This window comes from Syngnathus floridae, chromosome 11, assembly GCF_059516105.1.
Source record: "Syngnathus floridae isolate MCC-2025c chromosome 11, RoL_Sflo_1.0, whole genome shotgun sequence".
Lineage (NCBI taxonomy): Eukaryota > Metazoa > Chordata > Actinopteri > Syngnathiformes > Syngnathidae > Syngnathus > Syngnathus floridae.
The window spans coordinates 7640946-7659388 of NC_142423.1; the positions used below are offsets into that span (position 1 = coordinate 7640946).

General features: G+C 43.1%; 5 protein-coding genes across 11 annotated transcripts; 4 read left to right on the forward strand and 1 right to left on the reverse strand.

Annotated features, from left to right (window-relative positions):
* Positions 1–756: 756 nt before the first annotated feature.
* Positions 757–3602, reverse strand: LOC148390775 (SUZ RNA-binding domain-containing-like). Its single transcript, XM_088388501.1, has 4 exons — positions 3290–3602; positions 2500–2549; positions 2163–2423; positions 757–2082 (listed from the first exon to the last, which is right to left on the reverse strand). The coding sequence occupies exons 1-4, from the start codon at positions 3338–3340 to the stop codon at positions 1974–1976; spliced, it is 471 nt and encodes a 156-aa protein (XP_088244627.1). The 5' UTR covers positions 3341–3602; the 3' UTR covers positions 757–1973.
* On the forward strand, positions 3070–8631 carry fbxo42 (F-box protein 42). Of its 3 annotated transcripts, XM_088388487.1 has the most exons (11): positions 3070–3427; positions 4284–4498; positions 5397–5676; positions 5762–5878; positions 5957–6091; positions 6157–6310; positions 6381–6491; positions 6605–6701; positions 6799–6855; positions 6939–7055; positions 7138–8631. In XM_088388487.1, the coding sequence occupies exons 3-11, from the start codon at positions 5403–5405 to the stop codon at positions 8179–8181; spliced, it is 2106 nt and encodes a 701-aa protein (XP_088244613.1). In that variant the 5' UTR covers positions 3070–3427; positions 4284–4498; positions 5397–5402; the 3' UTR covers positions 8182–8631. The 3 variants fall into 3 exon arrangements, with proteins under 3 accessions (XP_088244613.1, XP_088244614.1, XP_088244612.1); XM_088388488.1 differs by lacking the exons at positions 3070–3427; positions 4284–4498 and adding an exon at positions 4514–4721; XM_088388486.1 differs by lacking the exons at positions 3070–3427; positions 4284–4498 and adding an exon at positions 4728–4977.
* A 487-nt stretch (positions 8632–9118) lies between these two features.
* Positions 9119–12593, forward strand: slc25a34 (solute carrier family 25 member 34). Of its 3 annotated transcripts, XM_088388496.1 has the most exons (7): positions 9119–9278; positions 9960–10102; positions 10192–10595; positions 11108–11173; positions 11437–11589; positions 11671–11808; positions 11878–12593. In XM_088388496.1, exons 3-7 carry the CDS (start codon positions 10212–10214, stop codon positions 12064–12066), a joined length of 930 nt encoding a protein of 309 aa, XP_088244622.1. In that variant the 5' UTR covers positions 9119–9278; positions 9960–10102; positions 10192–10211; the 3' UTR covers positions 12067–12593. The 3 variants fall into 3 exon arrangements, with proteins under 3 accessions (XP_088244622.1, XP_088244619.1, XP_088244621.1); XM_088388493.1 differs by having other exon boundaries at positions 9960–10595; XM_088388495.1 differs by lacking the exon at positions 9960–10102 and having other exon boundaries at positions 9136–9278; positions 10144–10595.
* Positions 12594–12710: 117 nt separating this feature from the next.
* Positions 12711–15220, forward strand: LOC148390778 (transmembrane protein 82-like). 3 transcript variants are annotated; one of them, XM_088388489.1, is made up of 7 exons: positions 12711–12939; positions 13013–13085; positions 13505–13691; positions 13767–14178; positions 14291–14475; positions 14585–14651; positions 14979–15220. In XM_088388489.1, exons 1-7 carry the CDS (start codon positions 12867–12869, stop codon positions 15074–15076), a joined length of 1095 nt encoding a protein of 364 aa, XP_088244615.1. In that variant the 5' UTR covers positions 12711–12866; the 3' UTR covers positions 15077–15220. The 3 variants fall into 3 exon arrangements, with proteins under 3 accessions (XP_088244615.1, XP_088244616.1, XP_088244617.1); XM_088388490.1 differs by having other exon boundaries at positions 15006–15120; XM_088388491.1 differs by lacking the exon at positions 14979–15220 and having other exon boundaries at positions 12712–12939; positions 14585–14729.
* A 338-nt stretch (positions 15221–15558) lies between these two features.
* fblim1 (filamin binding LIM protein 1) lies at positions 15559–18249 on the forward strand. The gene is made up of 8 exons (XM_088388492.1): positions 15559–15706; positions 15946–16205; positions 16301–16482; positions 16587–16671; positions 16758–16927; positions 17037–17209; positions 17328–17445; positions 17520–18249. Exons 2-8 carry the CDS (start codon positions 15947–15949, stop codon positions 17610–17612), a joined length of 1080 nt encoding a protein of 359 aa, XP_088244618.1. The 5' UTR covers positions 15559–15706; position 15946; the 3' UTR covers positions 17613–18249.
* Positions 18250–18443: the final 194 nt, after the last annotated feature.

The following is an 18443-nucleotide window of genomic DNA, read 5'->3' on the forward strand; positions in this document are numbered from 1 at the left end:
AAGCCTGTCAAGTCCGAGAATCGAAGTGATGCCCACATGACATTATCACAAACTTCCACAGGAGGAATGATCCGAATCACATAAAACACAAGACATTTTATTTTATGGTAGGTTTATTAAAGGGATTTTCTTTTTTCTATCAGAGTTTTCAGAATTCCAAATATGACATCAAGTAAGCTTCACACTATACGGATGCTGTGATAGAACTGAGCTTCATGAGCCCAAATAGTCACACAATGTTTCTGACAGTTGCGGAGAGTGTGAGCACTACTTTCATATTTCAATTTTATTAATTGGCTTCCCTTTTGTAGAAGCGACTAAATTGTATTTTTTAGGAATTTATCAGGGATATCCAAATTTGTGCCTTTTTTAAAGCATTTCCAGGCAAGCAAGCGTCCCAAATAAATGGCATTGCATCATACTGTTCAGCAGTTTGAAAATATACATGCTACCCTGAGTTTCGTGATAGCAATAGAGCTTTGCTACTACTAACCTTAGTGACCTTTCCCAGGTTTAATGTGACTGTTGCCTGTCATTTAGAAACCTAGTGAGAGCAATGCATACACAACGAGGCCATTCCATTCACAGGCAGAACAGAGAAAAACAGATGAAATATCAAAATAGACACAAACTCTAGCACATAACATTTCTCCTACTTGACATTTGTGAAAAGATTTTCTCTCAACCTAAATGAATTTTAAGCGAGGTAATAATCAAACTGCAAGGTGTTATATTTCTAATGTCCATCAAGGGAGACTGAGAAAATGTAGAGACAAATTAGACATTTTGACTTAACAAATTGTTTAACATTTCAGTATGAAGTTGTTTTCAGATTTGTGATATTTATTTTATGAATCGTTCTCTCATTTGTGTAAAATATTAGAGTGGATTTTTTTTTTTTTTACAATGGCTTAGAATACAAAACGTATGATTTTATTTCATTTCTTTTAAAAGTAAATTATGGAGTACTTCAGACAACTTCTGTGTTTTTTTCCCCTATTTTCTTAAAACATATGTGACATTCGTAAGTGCAATAAGCACTAGATGAATAAGCAAATTTGTCATTGAGGATTTAAGGCAAAAATGGGTCAAACGTTTAAAAAACAATACTTTGCATGGCAAGTTGGACTGTTTAAAGTCTCTACAATTTCATGTGGCAGCTCTTGTGTTTAATTCAACTCTCCTATAATCTATTAAATTTCTTGACAAAAAAAAAAACCCTGCGAAACAAAAACAGGATGCAATTCAAAGAAAACAGCCCACTTCAACACTGACAATGACTGAAAACTAAATGAAGAAAAACATTTGTTATTGCTTGAATAATGAAACCTTTGAATATTTTATCTGGCTGACTATTGGGCAGTCACCACCACACTATTGTGCGTGGACAGCTCCTTTGCACCCCTTGAGTGTTAAAACACAAAAAGCAACGTGCGTGACTTCAGGGGGACACCAGGTTGACTTTCTAGTGCCTCAAATCGTACTAATTTAACACAAATACTTAACCGCCTGAACCCGTCTTATCAGAAGGCATGACCTGCTCAACTTCCCATGACAGGGCCAGCTCATTCGTTTCCAGGGGTTGTTCCGAGACTTACTGAATTCAGCCAGAAGTGCCCGACCCGGCCATCCCGGCACTCGCCTGCGAACGAGTTAAGCGTCAAAGGGCACCTCATGGTATAGCAAAGTATCACAGTGTTTAGGGATGTTAGGCAAAAGCCTCCTTCTGGCGTAGAACAGACAAGGATGTGGCTATTTTCTGCCAGCCCCTTCTATTGCTCCACGTAGGGAAAAGACAAAGGCAGATGATGGCAAAGACCATGCCAGTTAAGTTGGGTAGAGAGCGGGTGGACCAGCGCATTGTTTATCTTTGTGTTTCAAATGTTCACACACCACTCTGTTCTTGATACCGCACACCCTTCCACTCACTGCTCTTGGGAACACGTTTGACCTTAATAGCAGGTGGATCTGGTTTATCTGCCGAGTCGGAAGCCTGAGGTACCGTCAGGCCCGGTAGGCTGGCGGATCGCGTGATTGTTGGGACGAACTGGTTCTGGTGGCTGTGCAGCCATACGTACTGGCCTGGAGAAATGAAGAAAGCCAAATTACTCATTTAGAGCAGAACCAATATGTCAGGTTTTTTTTTTGCTGAAAAGTCATACCTCTCTTGGCCTGGATTGTCTTGAGGTGTATCATCAGATGAAGCACTACCCAGAATCCTCCGACGAGCCTCCGCGTACTCCGCTTCTCGCTGTGCCAAAGACTTCATCTGCTGGGAAGGCCGAGACGATGATGCAGGATTTCCCGCAGTACCGTTATTTGACGGACGCTTTAAAATTCTAATTTGTGGTGGTGGTGCTGCAGGAAGAGATTCGTCCTGGATTACAATTGCAGTTCTCACAGGTGAACTTGAAGTAGACTTCCTGCACAGATAAAGTTTCCCAAGAAACAATGTTATTATTTTGTATCCATTTCAAATACTTTCCATGAATTACTTACTTTGCCTGCTGGTTTATTTTCAACTTTGCCTCAAGTCTTCTCTCTATTTCCTGAAAACATAGAGTACAACCAAGCTGTGATTTATTTAACTGTGACTAATGCAATGCATCCAATAAGGACCTAAGAGTTTTGTCATATATGAACTCGTGTGCAATGCAAAATTTTTGACATGTTATTTTGTGTTGACGCCTGTTTGGCGAGAGAACTATTATTTTCATATTAGTGGAGAGGACTCCTGAGGCAAGGGGGTACACAACGTTAACAGGAGGCATCCATCTTGGATTTCCGACTTAACGGAATCACGGAAGTGACGTCGTTCCTAGTTTCCGTGGTAAATGAAACCGAGACCCATGACATAAATTATCAATTTATTCCAACACTACGAACACGTATGAACGTTTACAATCAAAATCGTTAATAGTAACGAAGGCTCTTAAGACTGAAGTTGTCGTGACTAATTAATAGCTCCACGACTATGACGTTCCATTGCAGTGTGCCCTGGCCCTTATTTGCGCAAAGAGCGGCTCTAAACTATTTATTTACGCACAAAACAAATTAAACTGAAAACCATACACCAAAGAAAATAACTAATGTGCTGGAAAATAACATTTCCTTTTGGTCAATGTAGTCGCTCGGCATCGAGGCCTGTTGGGGAGTAATAGGCTAGTTATTTACAATGAACACAATTTGATCGATATCAAATAAAGTACCTGGACGCTGCCGATCACTGGAACGTAATAGATGGACACAAAGATTATAGAGTAAAGGTTGCCCTATCTGCGTTTCTTACCCCGCTGTCTGCCGCTTCTTCCCAGCTCTCCGCAACCTCTTCATCCTCCATTTTAACAGCCCACAAACGCCCAGCTTTGGCTCTTCAACCCCAGCTAACTGCGACTTCCCATCCGCGCAGTGTGTGGCTCCGGGGCGGGTAAGGTTAAGTAAAAACGTCTGCTCGCTTCACTCGAAATCTGCTCGAAATTTTCGACGATGTTATGAAAGAAACGGACTTCACAGGACTGCCAACCTTTTTATTACCCCAGCTATCGACCTACCCTTCCTGGTTACAGTGGTGCCTCAGCTCATACTTATGTTTGGCGTCACGTCCACTCGGCATCTTCCAAGCACGTCTCACACTTAAATCTCCACAAATGTAATTGCTAAGACATTGCAGATTTATCGCATTTATTTGTTGCACATAAAGCAGAGAGTGTACTCAACTTTGTGAACGCAATGGCGAGTGAGTGTGTATTTTTATTAAACCTTAGTTTCATTCTGATTCTTTATTTAAAATGACTTGCAGTCAAATACAGCATCATGCAAGGGGTTACAGACACGAATTTGTAAGGGTGACTCCAGTTTGTTCATTTTATCAACAGGCACTGGTGAAAATACGACTCGAAACCATTTTTTTTTACATGATGACCAAATAACCAACGGCTTTGAACGCAACATCCCAGGAATAGCAACTGCACCCTACAGCGTACTCCGCCCGCATAGTCCAGTCTTTTTATAAACCCGGACCGAAATTACCGTACCCCAATGATACTAGTGTGCAGCAGATGAAATTTATTTTGGGATAAGTTCCTACCGAAGTATTTAAGGCCATAACTTACAATAATAAGAATGATGTAATCTTAGTCTATAAATTGTTTTTCGTTTAAAATATTGGGTCAGTTTTCTATTCTGTGCGACCAGAAAGCAAACACACTTTCCTAAGGCAAACTTGTGTATTTTTTTTTTATTTTTGGTACCATACTGTACTCCCTTTCCCTTGTCTGCCTCAGACCGCCCAGGCGGAGGACCCACCCAACCAATGGGGCAGTCCAGAGGCTGTTACCGCTGCCAGAGTGTCGCTGTACGCTCGGTGTACTTCGGAGGACGCCGTTGGTAGATGGAAGATGGCTACCGCTCGGAGGCTGCTGAGGACACGCCGGAGCTGATACCCGGGAACGAGGCGACCTTTAAAACACAGTCACGGAAGAGCACGTCTTAAACGGCGGTACTGTTGACGCTCTCGCGGCAAAAAAGGCCTGAAAGTGACAGCGTCATTGACAAAAAACCCTATAAGATGTGTCCGCCGGACCAGCTAGTTAGCGCACAGATTCTGTTGAAGCTAACGTTAGCGCAGATTATCAGCAGTACACAAGGAAGTCAGCACCCGTTTACTCGTATCACCGAGACTGTTGAGTAGTTGGAACAATGTACCATGAAGTGGTTTGAAGGTTTATATCAATTTGTTGGTTGTGCATTGAATGAAAACGCTGTGGTACCCTTCGCTAACCAAACAGTCCTAGGCGTTAGCTGCTAGTGTTAAGTTAGCCAGCTGTAGTGAGTGTTGTTAGCATTAACACCCCGAGAGACCGTTAAAACACGAGATATGAAAGACACTCTTCTAAATACTGCTTTTGAACGTCCCCAGCAGTCATCGACCCTCCCAAAAAAAGAGGAGTACTACAACATTTCTGTTATGTTGTGATGGTAAAGTAGTTTGTTGTTGCTAACGAGATAGTGGGATGGATGTGTTTGGGGACCACCCGTCCCAAACAACAAAACAATTTAAACCTGCACTGTTTCAACGGGCACAGTTTAAGTCACCGGGTTGTTCATTTGAATGTACTTTAATACTCTACCACTACAAAGTAAAAATAGTATACCTGATTTATTTCCAGTGCTAACCTCAGTATTAGAACTGTCCATAAATAATTGAAGTGGCCACTATTAAAATTAAAGCCGGACGTCTGCAGTTAAAGTGCATCTTATTCGTTTCATTACAAATCCATTGTGGTGTGTAGAGCCAGAACTGTGTTGACCTAATATTTATGGAGCAGGCTTTACTTTGGGTCCTTTAATGAACATCACGCACATGTATCACCATCAGCTCTTCCTTGTCCCAACAGACCATAATGTCCCAAACGACCAACCATGATGACAGATGCTTTGTTGCCATGGACACAGAGGACGACGGCGCCGACCCCGCTGGAATAATAGAGGCCCTCGAATCAAAGATGGGGTCCTATCGGGAAGAAGGGAACATGGATTCTTGTGCCAAAGCTGGAGGGAGAACCATGATGGAGCTGCCAGAGGAAGTCCTTGAATACATCCTGTCCTTCCTGTCGCCTTACCAGGAGCACAAAACAGCTGCACTTGTATGCAAGCAGTGGTATCGCCTCATCAAAGGTAAGTGATTTTTATTTTAATAACACAGCCGACGAGGAAGACTTGTTAAATATTAAAGGGGCTTCTTTTGCAAATATTTTTTTAGGTGTCGCTTATCAGTGTTATCATGGTTTCATGAGAGCTGTCCAGGAGGGAAACATTCAGTGGGAAAGTCGAACATACCCGTATCCAGGAACGCCAATCACTCAGCGCTTTTCACACAGTCAGTATACTTCCTTTTAAAATGTTGAAATTCTTTTGTGCACTTTCTGTTTCAAGTCTGTTTAAATATTCTTGGCAGGTGCATGTTACTATGACTCCAACCAGTCCATGTATGTGTTTGGGGGCTGCACCCAGAGTAGCTGCAATGCTGCCTTTAATGATTTATGGAGACTGGACCTGAACAGCAAGGAGTGGATTCGCCCGCTAGCTTCAGGTAAGACAGTGGAAAGAATAGAAAAGTGGGTCCATGTGATGTTTTCAATGTTCTTTTCTCTCCAGGCTCATATCCATCTCCAAAAGCTGGAGCAACTCTGGTGATGCATAAAGATCTATTAGTGCTGTTTGGAGGCTGGACTAGACCAAGTCCTTACCCATTGCACCAACCTGAGAGATTTTTCGATGAAATCCACACCTACTCCCCTTCAAAGAATTGGTGACTGGGAAGAAATGGACTGTTTTTAACCATTCTGCATTTATTTACATGTGCATTCCTTCTATGTCAGGTGGAACTGCATTGTGACAACACAAGGACCGCCGCCCATGGCCGGCCACTCTTCATCTGTTATTGGAAATGTCATGGTGGTGTTTGGAGGCTCATTAGGAGCACGGCAAATGTATGATTCTCATCCTGGGTTGATTTATGCATTGTATTAAACAAAGCGTATGATTTACATATTTTTACGCCTCATTGTATGGCTATTAACTTGTGTGTGTGTGTGCTCAACAGGAGTAATGAGGTATGGGTTTTGGACCTGGAACAATGGTCCTGGTCCAAACCACCCATAGCTGGTCCGTGCCCACACCCACGAGGTGGCCAGTCACAGGTAGAAAAACCAGAACCAAATTATTTTATTTAATTATTATAAATTATTATTTAATTATTGTTGGCAATGCACCTCTGATTTGATGATTTCCTGACAGATTGTGATTGATGATCACACGCTGCTTATCTTGGGAGGTTGTGGAGGCCCCAATGCTGTAAGTGTATTTGAGTCGCCAGTTTGCCACTTGTCTCAGCAGCCTTGCCCATGCACTTACCTGAGTGTTACCGTGTGTTAAAGCTCCTCAAGGATGCCTGGCTGCTTCATATAGAAGCACCCGCGTGGAGGTGGCAGCAGCTGCAGGTGGCGAACGAGGACCACGGTGCCCCGGAGCTTTGGTGCCACCCAGCTTGCAGAGTAATTCTCTCGAATGAATGGCGATTGATTGAAATCCTAAATGAACAATGTCCTGATGTGTGTCGTTCAACTCTCCCTCAAGGTGGGCCAGTGTGTGGTGGTCTTCTCACAGGCTCCTTCGGGCCGGGCACCACTCAGCCCAAGTCTTAACTCTCGGCCCTCCCCCATAAGTGCCATACCCTCCCCACTGGGCCCGGAACCGCCTTCTTTGCGCTCTCAATCCCCAGTGCGGAGCGGGGCGGCTGGCGTCGTTCTGGGCGCTGTCGAAGAGGCTCCGTGCGTTAACGGCCGATGGGGCACGCTGAGGCCCCGACCCTCAGCCCGAGGAAGTGCCAGAGACGGCAGCCCATCCTCTTCCCAGCAGCCGTCTCCTTCACAATGTCCCGACAGCCCGCCTCTAGCTCCCCATCCGCCGTTATTGAATGGCTCCTCCCCGTCGCCGCGGACCAGTCCTGCTCAGGCTGCATCTCCGCCCCTTCGTACCCATCCACCTGCTTCTACAGACTTCAGCTGGGAGGCCGCACACCATCCCGAAGTGCCCAGCACTAACGGCCTGCACACACCTCCCACGGGTTCCCCGCGTACTCCACCGGGAGCCGTGTCCCCTTCTGCCTTACGACGAGGCCTGGAGGCAGTGGAAAACACATCTTCCTTATCTTTACCGTCTTCGTTATCGTCGCCTTCCTTTCAAACGCAGGGAGCTTCTCCTGGAGGAATTGGTGGAGCGGTTCCCCCCGGTACTCCTCCGTCATCCTCCTCCAGCCCCCCGCAGGCTGCCGGAGCAGACGGACACCCTATCCCGCCAATTGCCCGGCGCCTGGGCCATCATCCGCCCCAGAGTCTGAACGTAGGTAAACCTCTGTATCAGTCAGTCTGCATCAATTGCAAGCCAATGCAGATGTACGTGTTGGATGTGTCGCGCGCCAAAACCGCTGGCACCGTGGCTTGGAGAGTTTATGGAAACGGGACCCCTGCTGCAGTTACGGGGCCACCGGAGACCAGCCTGCACACTGTGGTGCAGGGCAGGGGGGAGCTTATTATTTTTGGAGGCCTCATGGACAAGAAACAGAATGTGAAGTACTACCCTAAGACAAACGCCTTGTACTTTGTCCGTGCAAAGAGGTAATAATGGAGCTCGACGCCAGGGTTGGGATTGTAGGGGTTCAGCCCATGACCCACACAAAGGAACTGACACGCAAGGCCTTTTTCTGTAGGAAGGATTATTGGGGAATCTAGATGTTCCACTTCACAATTTACTTCCTCTTGGCTTCTGCAAAACGAATTATCTTAGCCACACCGAATAAAATCGTGACTGCCAAGACATTAGCTCCTGTTAGGCTGATCAACCGGACCATAACATTTCCGCTTCTGTCGTCTTCTGAACTCTTAAAGAAGGATGTTATTGACAGAAACATGACGACTACCTTGCTTTTGGTATCACTCTTTAAGCCTGCAATGTTTACATTGAAAATTGTATGTGTGAGTGTGTGTATGCGTATGCGCGTGTTAATGCACGGTGGTGGTTAAAAGTTGTGAGAGATGTGGCACTGTACTATAAACATAGTAAAACAGTAAAGGCCTCCATGATTTATTTGTTCTGTTAATGTTTGCTGTGCTTGACTAACAGAATCATCATAACTGGTGATCAATCATTTTAAGCTTATACTATTGTATCCTTGTCAAAGTACGCCCTCTATCGGCTCCAGAAAATAGCAACACCATTACTAGTAAGCATACATATATAGTTTTTTTTAATGGTGTATTACGTTTGTCGATTTTGTTCAGTACAGTTTGAATCTTAGAAACTGCCCATATTTTCTATTTATAAATTTCATCACAATACAAAATTGCAACCCTTGATGATCACACTTTGCACAATCTTGACCTTGAGTCAGCACCAATTGTGCTGCCCGTATTCACCCGAGATCTTCCACCGAGTCCACTCAGTCCCCCAGTCTCGCCATCGTTAACCTTTTACCCACACAGCTCCCACTGGGGAGACCATGCAAGACACTTGATTGGTGGAGATTTGTACAGTGGTGAGGTGGCAGACTGAGCCGCGTCCCTATTGGCTGCGGCCTTGCAGCTGGGCGGAGTCACTGACAATGAGTATGAACACATGTTTACATTGGGAGAGCGAAGAATGGAGCCGAATGCGAAATCAAAACACTCGACCAAGTGAGACTGAAGTCAGCACTGCGAAGACCGGGGGTACTTTATCACGTGAGTGTCATTCACCCATCCGTTTGTTTGCTAGTTTGAATGACTTAGCCCAGCATTACAATTGTATCACTGCTAGTGCCAAATCTTGCTTTAAATGAACTCACTCGTCAAAAAGTATTTAGATGATAATAAACTTGCATGCATTGCATAAAATTGGACTTACTCTTGACAACTTTCTGCAGCAATGACGTATTTAGTGTCGATTGTTTGCTAGTTTGAATGACTTACCGCATGAGCAAAATTATTAGAACTAGACTAGAAATAGGACTTATTTGTAAATAGTTGTTTATGCAAGTGTCCAAGAAACTAAAACTTTCCACTTCAAACAAGAAAAATATATCCATGTAACACACACTGAATCATTTAAGCCACAGGTGTGAGGTTCAGGAAACTTCACCATTTTGTGTCAAATAAAGTAAATCACGTCTCTATTTTTTGTTTCTTGCTAAAACATGTACGAAGATTACAAAATGTCTTCATTTTTATTTAGTGAATGCATGTCACAGAACCCCTTTAATTTAAAATCTAGGTCCATCAATTTGTGTTTGGAATAATATGAGGAGGAGGTTATCCATTTATAAGGATTTGCAGTTGTAACTAACGGCTCTTTGAGGGGAAACAACGACAATATGGCCCATGACAATCCATTTTATATTAAAAGCAAACACTCTCCTGTTGCAGATGACACCTCTCTTAATAGAAGACAAGGAAGCCATTTACACAGAGGAGGAGCATGTGACCGGTTGACAACATTTCTTTCTGGCATCCATGTTCCACTCAAGCAGCTTCCTGATGAAGACGGCTGTTATCTCAAAGGGCAAAGTGTAACTCTCTCCTCTGAGACATGACAATTGTTCTTTTGCAGATTTCCTAACAGAAGTTCAGTAGCCTTCTCACATTATGGCATCCACAGTGGCACCTGTGCCTCATGCCATGTTGACCCCCTCGCCACCCCCATCTCTGGACTTCGCCTTGGGTGCCTTGGCCTGCTGCGCAGCTTGTGTCTTCACCAACCCTTTAGAAGTGGTCAAGACCCGTCTGCAGCTTCAGGGAGAGCTTCGTGCACGGGGCACCTATCAGAGGCACTACCGCGGGGTCCTCCAGGCCCTTTGGATGGTGGGCCGTACGGACGGACTCCGGGGTCTTCAAAAGGGGCTCTCTGTCGGCTTGGTCTACCAGGGGGTGATGAACGGCGTGAGGCTGGGTTGCTATTCCTACTGTGAAGCTCTTGGCATCACGTCCTACCATGGAGGAAGTGTCCTATCAGGAGCGGGCGCCGGGGCTCTTGGGGCATTCGTTGCCTCTCCTGCCTACCTGGTAAGCGAAGAAACTTTCTTTTCCTGTTCTCTCACTGTGCTGCTGTGCATTAAAATGTCCTTTGTCCAGAAACTTTAAGACGACATAAGTTTTTCAGCAAATTCCTGCTGAATGGCCAAAACAATGAATCGTGTGCAAACGATGACAGCAGAAAAGGTTCATTTGTTTGGACATCGCAGTCCTGGAATTACTGAGCATGTTCTTCTCTACTTGCTGGTCATGAGGGTTTAGCACTGTCATGGAAAGGCAATATTCTGTGATGACATGTTGCTGCTGTATATTTAGCTACTTTATATATAGCCTGCACATTGTGTCAACCCTTCCTCTGCCCTAGTTGACAAGATTTGTAGAATATATGAATGAATATATAAGGCAAATCTAACAAAATCTGACTCTGACGTTATCTGTGTGTGCAGTGGATGTAAAAATTCTGCACCCCCCCTGCTCAAATCCCAAGCGTTTGATTTATCAAAAAATGAGAACAAAATAAAAATATTTTCCTCCATTCGTAGGTGAAGACACATCTGCAGGCTCAAACTGTAGAAGCCATAGCAGTGGGCCATCAGCATAACCATGTGGTACGACACACACACATTTGCCATTTGTTTGCTTTTACTGCTAGCTTGATGCTAACACATCCACAAACAACCAGTATAAAAATACGGGTATATATATATTTTTTAATACTTTGCTAAAAATGAGTAAAATTACTGTAGCTTACTGAAAAAAAAACTATAATACTGTTTTACTGGCTTAACTGCACTCTAAATTGTCCATGGATGTGAATGATTGTGTTAGATGCTGACATGTGTTTAATGAGTGACTTTTTCTTTCATTCTAGGGAGTATCTGATGCTTTTGCTACAATCTATAGAAAAGAAGGTTTAATTGGACTGTGGAGAGGTGTGAATGGGGCCGTGCCTCGCGTCATGGTTGGTTCAGCTGCTCAACTAGCAACCTTCACCTCGGCCAAGGAGTGGGTGCTACATTCCCAGGTACAGTCGCCGCCGCTATAAACAGCTGCCATTTTCCGACGCAACAGGTGCAAACCTTTACCATTTTTCCCTCCCTTGCAGTGGTTCAGTCCTGGATCCAACTGGCTTGTGGCTTTAATCGCAGCTAGCATCAGCGGGGTCGCCGTGGCCATCACCATGACACCCTTTGATGTCATTAGTACGCGGCTCTACAACCAACCAGTGGATGATTTTCACAGGGTAGGTTCAAGGTTTGACATTTATAGGATATTGATTCTGAATATATAAACTTTGTTTTTCCCCTCTTAGGGCCGTCTCTACAATGGCTTTTTCGATTGTATGCTGAAAGTGTGCAAAGCTGAAGGCCTGCTCGGTCTGTACAAAGGCATGGGGCCGGTATTTCTCCGCTTGGCTCCACACACAGTTCTCAGCATGCTATTCTGGGATCTGATGAGGCAACAAGCAGTGAAAAACAGACACACACAAGGACGGGCCTGAATGCACCCAAGTACACGCAGCAAATGTTGCAAGATAATTTTATTTTTTATTTTTTTTACTGTTAAAGGAGAACAAACGTCCCATGAAGGATGGTAAGAAGGATTAACAAAGAACTACTTGACCAACAATGAACACATGCTGCTCGGACAAAAAGCTCCTGTCTAGTTTTTGAAGTGTGTTTTGAAACCATCTTAATGTTAATCAATGACAAGACATACTATATTTATTTTCCACTTAACAGGGACTAACCTCAGGTCTAATATAATTTAATTTGATTATACATTTAGAACATTTGCTATGCATGTGCTGATTGGAGTATAAATCATTTTGGACATGGAACCTTTTCACAAAATGTAAAAAAATCACCTTACTGTGCTGCTGTTACCAATTAATTTGTTGATATTTTCTACAAATATCCAATGAATGCCTTTTTAACAACTGTAAATAATAAATTAATTACATTCATCATGTTTCTTTGTTGAAAACGAAAATTGCACAATGTAGATTAAACAGTTCGTGTGACACAATCTGAATCTGCTTGATTGATATTCACAGTCTCTGTTTGAGGGGATTTTCAACCTCTTTCATCAAGCAACGATTACACTGACAATCCTCGTCAAATCACTTTTGACCTTTGGAACTCAGTGTTATTGGTGTTCACAATGATCAGCAGCCACCGGGGAGATCCATTTAATCTTTAGCCAGAGGCTTGGCTTACAGGAATCCACCATAACCAGGCGTGGAGTTTGTCAGACTAAATGTCACTTACAGCGTAAATAATCCACAAGGAAAACAGAAACATGCTTTTTCCCTTTTCTTTGATCCTGGAGATCCTTCCTACTGAATCCAATCCATTTGACTGCTTTTTTCAAGGTGAGTTAGGGACTTGTGGGTAAATTATGACACTCAATGTTTGATTTACTTGTGTGTGTGTGTTGTTTTCAAGGCATCGTAGCTGCATGCGGAATAACAGTGCTGTGCAGCCTGATGAGGGTGTACTACTTCACTGAAATGTGCAGGTGAGCTTTTTGCAATAGAAATTGTTTAGTAATGTACATCAGGGATGTCCAAACTTTTGCAGCCTGTTGTCTGTATTTAGCGGCCTGCTAAAAGGAATAACTGACATAAGTGGACAGCCCCTTTCAATGCCGCTATTGTACTACTTACTTTCTACACTGGGTGGCAAGGCAGGAGAACAGAAGAGAAAATGTCTCATTCACTTCCTTGTTTTCCACCAATCACATATCATTTGTTACTTCAGAATAAATTAAGCACCGATGGCTTCACGTCTGACTGATAACTGAAATAAAATGGATAAAGTATAAAGAAAAAAATCAAATAAAATGATGGATTGCGGCCCTTGGAAAAAAACAATTTGGACACCCTTGCTGTCCTTGGTAAGAGGCCGCAAAGTTATCTTCAACATCTTTCTGAGCAGTGATTCTGAAACAGAGAGCAAGGAGACGACGGCATCATCAAAAAGCCCGCTCAGCACAAATTGGAGAACATTTGTCCATTTCTGGGCTTTGACTGGCCTCCTCTCTTTGGTTGGCCCTCGAGTTTCTTCGCTGATAGTGCTGGAATTTTCCCTCCGAGCCGTCTCTGCCTGGATATCAGCTCGACTGGTGAGTCAAGACAGAGAAGCAGATATCATATTCTCGATCAAGCCCGGTCGCTGATATGCTTTTTTCCCCCGCTAGGATTCTAGTGGCGGAGGCCTAGGACTGGTCCAGAGCCACTTTTCCCTTGGTTGCGGCATCACCTGTACTCTCTCCTTTCTCCATCAGGGAGCGCCACACAGCTCCCTAAGCTTGTTCCTGGCCGCCGCCTTCAGTTGGGCCCTGGCAAGCTTTTGTAACGCTCTGTGGAGTCACGTGGCCCGCCTCTATCCATTACACAGTACTGAGCGTTACTGTGGGAGGTGCATTGTTCTCCTATCCTCAGGACACAGCCTGCTGGCTTTTCTGCAGAGACTGGTCGTCTTGGTTTTTGCCGTGGCAGTGGTGGCTTCCTTCGCCACAGTTTATGAGCACTTCCTGTCCCAGAAGGATGCGCTCAAGTTTTGGACTCCCCTAACACTCTGTTACACAATGCTGGTGGTCTATAATCAAGGTGGGGATCAGTAAAGACATGTTTTGCTCTTTTTGGGTCCATGAAAGATTTTATATGCACCTTTAAACGTCATGGGTGTCCCAGTACTAAATGAACCTTTCATTTTACCCAGAGGATCAAAAACGTCAGACGGGCACAGATGCCCTTTTGCACACTGTTGTGCTGCGGTTGGGGGCCCTGTTGGTGTTGATGCTGACAATGGGAGACTGGTCTGACGTCCTCCACGTCCTTGTCACTTTCCTGGGAGAAGGTGTCTGCCTCCTGTTCTCTCAAGACCTGCTGCAGCTTGCAATAAAGGTCTGTGCAAAAAAAAAAAAAAGTTTATATTCTGCAATGTTATTTTTCCCCATTGCATTCAAGAAAATCCAAATGTTTTAATGAATATGGATATGTCTCCTTTTTATAGGAAGAAGAGGACACCAACATGACCAATAATGGCCAAAACTCCAGTTACAGAAAAAGGGAACGCACAAGTAAAACATCATCAAAAAACACATAATTACCTCCTATACAAGTTATGTTTGGTATAAATTAAAAATCTTGTGACCACATTATCGATAGTTTCTGATTTCATTTCAGTCAAAATGACAAAAAGTAGATTTGTTATATTACTTCAACTTCAGCAACTACTTCAGCCTGCCCAAAGCTAATCTTCAACCCAATCAGCTTGGTCAAAATAATTAACCCGAAAGTAAGCTAATCTGCTCAAAATCCTTAGCTAACCAGCGAGTTGATTAAGAAAACAACCCAGCTTTTTCATGCTCTGCTCTCTATTTACATGAACCAAATGTACATGACAGAACATGTGCCGATACCATGCCAAATAGGAAAATATTGTGCAATGAGGAAGAGGAGGAGAAAACTGAGGCAGTATACAACAAGTTGTGCTGGGAAATGATATAAAGTTGCTGGAAACACCCTGGGGACTTACCAGAAGATAGCATAAGGGTGAGACTACGTTTCGCTGCGGTTAAATATTATCACATACTTTATGACTCTTGCATTCATAAAAAAGTGGACTCATGTATTGCACAAGCATTGCTTTATCTTTCATTTTACAGTACTTTCGATATATTTTCTTTCAATGGTATAATAACTGTGAGCTAAATATACAGGATTTTTTCAGGATTTCTGATGGGGCTATAGCCCCCCCTAAGCCCCAGTGTAGCGCCGCCCCTGATCATAAACATTCCATTTCATTAAAGGCAGACGTTAATCAAGCAATAATTGTTTATAACCATGTTTTCATCGTAGACCTACACGTTATGCCTTACAGGTGATAACTCTAAGGGTGTAACCGGTCTCTCGTCTCGTTTGCCTTTTACGGTGAGCGCGGAAGTGACGTTGCCAGGTGGAGAGAGAAAAGAAGGAAGCAGTTGAGAAGCAAACAAGGAGTGGCTCTCTGTCGATATAATCACTGACTTTAGCATAAAGTCCATCAAGAAAAATCAACAAGTCACACAGTGCTGTTGGGACGCCGACGAAGAGAAGCTGCCAATAGACACAACTTCATCACTTCACGTCTCAGGTAATGACAACTGAGTGTTTTGTTCTTATCTATTTATTTATTTATTTATGTATTTATTTATTTATTTATTTATATATGATGGTTATTTTTTATTGTTTATTTTTTATTTTAATTTATATATCTAAAATAAAATACTGTGTGCTTGAAAAGGTCACTTGATGACTGTTCACTCGAGTTATAATATCCCGGTTGCTCAGTGCGAACTTTGTACCGACCATGGATGTTTTTTTTTTTCTTAGCATGGAGTCGGAAAAGTCCAATAGGAAAGTGTCCACTTTCTTCATCAGCTTGGCAAATCCTCACCAAATCAAGGTACAGCAAAAAGATGGGACCAAAAAGGGCTGGGTACATGTTGGGCCTTCCCGAAAGAGCACGGGATCTCTCACCTCAACATCCGATGAGATTTCCCAAAAGACGTCGTCATCTGCGAGCCGTGCATCTGTCCACTCGGGACGCGACATGGGAATGCAGTGGGAAAATCAAGACAGGGATCTTGCCGGTATTATTTTAGACTTGATACTTTTGACACTGATACTGGTCACAGCCATGCTTGATTAATTTATTGATCGAAAGCCTTTCTATTTTACCTTTCAGGTTCAACTGATGTCTTCTTACCTCCTCCTCTTCCTTCTCCTTCTCCACTTCTTCCACCTTCTCCTCCTCCTGAGATGCAGTCATATCCCCCAAAACCGCACCCCACACCATCACCTCCTTCTGTCCAAAAACCTGTCTCAAGACCTCCGATTTCACCCCAGTCACCACCTCCCAAAAAAGAGGTGAACATTTCCATCGTGGCCAAAATTCCATCGATCCGCTTTTCAATTCCAGAGTTATAATGAGTTGATTGATTTTTACATTAACTCTGTGCTTTGCATTTAAGGTGGAAAAACAAGCCTCATCTAATGGGGTGACTACAAATAAACAGCCAAATGGGATCAAGAAGGACAAGCCCAGTGAGAGCAGAGGTGACCTTTTCCTGATCTATATTAGCAACTCTCAGGCACGGATGATGCACACAAACTAACTTTTTGTTAATTTACATGCACTGCAGGCTTGTGTGGATTCTGTCAGAAGCCCATACCTTTTACAGAACCAGCTTCGACTGCTTTGAAGAGGATTTACCATAAAAGCTGCTTCAAGTGCAAGACCTGTAGTTGCCTTCTGGCTGGAAAAACCTTCTACCACGAAGCAGAAGTTCCGGAATGTGAAGAGTGCCATGAGGTAAAGACAAGTCTTCGGTACATCCAGTGAAAGAATTTCAAAATTCTGATTCATATTTTCAGCCACATCAAATTTAGGGGTTGAATATCTGTTCTTTTCATTCTTGCAGAAAACTCTTGAATGTTGTTGGTCTTGTGGACAAAAGATAAGAGAGAGACAAGTTCGGGCACTCCAACGAGTGTACCATCCTACTTGTTTTACCTGTGTGACATGTAAACAGCCACTTGAACATTTCATTCAGGTGGATACTGGAGAACTCTACTGCCAACTGGACTACGCCAGGTATGACAATAACAGACGAAGACTGTAGCTTTGCATTCATTTATAAATTGAGGTGTCATTTTTTCTCAATTGGTTATTTTTCTTGCTTAACGTTTGCTTTTGATTTTTATATATTAAGGAAGTTTGCTAAGAAGTGCAGTGCCTGCCATGAGCTAATTATGGACAGTGATGGGAATTTGCCAGAGCATATTGAAAGCGAGGGACGCATCTTCCACAAAGAGTGCTTCAGATGTGAGGTATTGGCATCACAAGACTACAAAGTACATACATGGGCATGAGCAAGCTGGAGTCAACTCACATTTTTCCTCAGGTTTGTAACGTCAAGTTCTCTGTGGGGAAAGACGGTGGTGTTGGCTGCTATACCAAGGATGGGAAAAGGCTTTGTCGCTCTTGCTGTTCATAACATGGAGTAACGACAAGATAAGATCGCTGGGCTCACTATCGACGAAGAAACCAAAACCACAGAAGTGATGAAACATACAGGTGGATGAAATGATTTAAATGCTTTGTTTGGTTGCCAGACTGTTTAAGTGTGCACACAGTCAGCGTGGGAATCTCAGAATAACTAACGATGCAATATTTTTTCTTAATGCCAATAATATCGTAATACTGGGTGATAATTTAGATGTTTCATTTCAAACATGTAATTACTATGTAACAAAATATGTATTATTGACCGTTTAATTACCTGTTATTCTGTGACTCACATCCTATTGCAAAATCTAAATCATTATAAAGTACTTGGACAGCTATAATATCAATATTTGATACTTGTGTATACTGTAAGAGAAAATAAGAGACATACTGGATGTGTTTTTCTTTAATGAATGTGCACCTTTGCCAAAAACAAGAATGTGTAATCCTGGACTGCAATTTATTCCTATTGTATTTCTTCCTGACACTGTGGTAAACATATAAAATTATTTTATACTGTGAAGTTAGCATTAGACTTTAGGTCACAATTTGTTGTCTTTTTATCCAAAGTAATTGTATCGCAAATTCTATCTAATCAAGTTTGTATTAAAAACTGTGATAATGGATTCCATTTGTTCTTTTAGCTCAGTGGCCTAGTAGTAGAGTGTCCGCCCTGAGACTGGAAGGTTGTGAGTTCAAACCCCGGCCGGGTCATACCAAAGACTAAAAATGGGACCCATTGCCTCCCTGCTTGGCACTCAGCATTAAGGGTTGGAATTGGGGGGTTAGATCACCAAATGATTCCCGAGCGCGGCACCGC

Excerpts from the sequence above, each read along its gene's own strand:
- LOC148390775 (XM_088388501.1), bottom strand. The coding sequence starts at position 3,340 with ATGGAGGATGAAGAGGTTGCGGAGAGCTGGGAAGAAGCGGCAGACAGC. Across the intron at positions 2,550-3,289 it reads AAGAAGCGGCAGACAGCGGG|GAAATAGAGAGAAGACTTGA; the intron begins GTAAGAAACGCA and ends CTATGTTTTCAG. Across the intron at positions 2,424-2,499 it reads AAAATAAACCAGCAGGCAAA|GAAGTCTACTTCAAGTTCAC; the intron begins GTAAGTAATTCA and ends TTATCTGTGCAG.
- fblim1 (XM_088388492.1), top strand. The coding sequence starts at position 15,947 with ATGGAGTCGGAAAAGTCCAATAGGAAAGTGTCCACTTTCTTCATCAGC. Across the intron at positions 16,483-16,586 it reads CACCACCTCCCAAAAAAGAG|GTGGAAAAACAAGCCTCATC; the intron begins GTGAACATTTCC and ends TTTGCATTTAAG. Across the intron at positions 17,210-17,327 it reads TGCCAACTGGACTACGCCAG|GAAGTTTGCTAAGAAGTGCA; the intron begins GTATGACAATAA and ends TTATATATTAAG.
- slc25a34 (XM_088388493.1), top strand. The coding sequence starts at position 10,179 with ATGGCATCCACAGTGGCACCTGTGCCTCATGCCATGTTGACCCCCTCG. Across the intron at positions 10,596-11,107 it reads TTGCCTCTCCTGCCTACCTG|GTGAAGACACATCTGCAGGC; the intron begins GTAAGCGAAGAA and ends CTCCATTCGTAG. Across the intron at positions 11,809-11,877 it reads CAGTGGATGATTTTCACAGG|GGCCGTCTCTACAATGGCTT; the intron begins GTAGGTTCAAGG and ends TTCCCCTCTTAG.
- fbxo42 (XM_088388486.1), top strand. Across the intron at positions 5,677-5,761 it reads GTGGTATCGCCTCATCAAAG|GTGTCGCTTATCAGTGTTAT; the intron begins GTAAGTGATTTT and ends ATATTTTTTTAG. Across the intron at positions 6,492-6,604 it reads TCATTAGGAGCACGGCAAAT|GAGTAATGAGGTATGGGTTT; the intron begins GTATGATTCTCA and ends TGTGCTCAACAG.
- LOC148390778 (XM_088388489.1), top strand. The coding sequence starts at position 12,867 with ATGCTTTTTCCCTTTTCTTTGATCCTGGAGATCCTTCCTACTGAATCC. Across the intron at positions 13,692-13,766 it reads CCTGGATATCAGCTCGACTG|GATTCTAGTGGCGGAGGCCT; the intron begins GTGAGTCAAGAC and ends TTCCCCCGCTAG. Across the intron at positions 14,476-14,584 it reads TGCTGCAGCTTGCAATAAAG|GAAGAAGAGGACACCAACAT; the intron begins GTCTGTGCAAAA and ends TCCTTTTTATAG.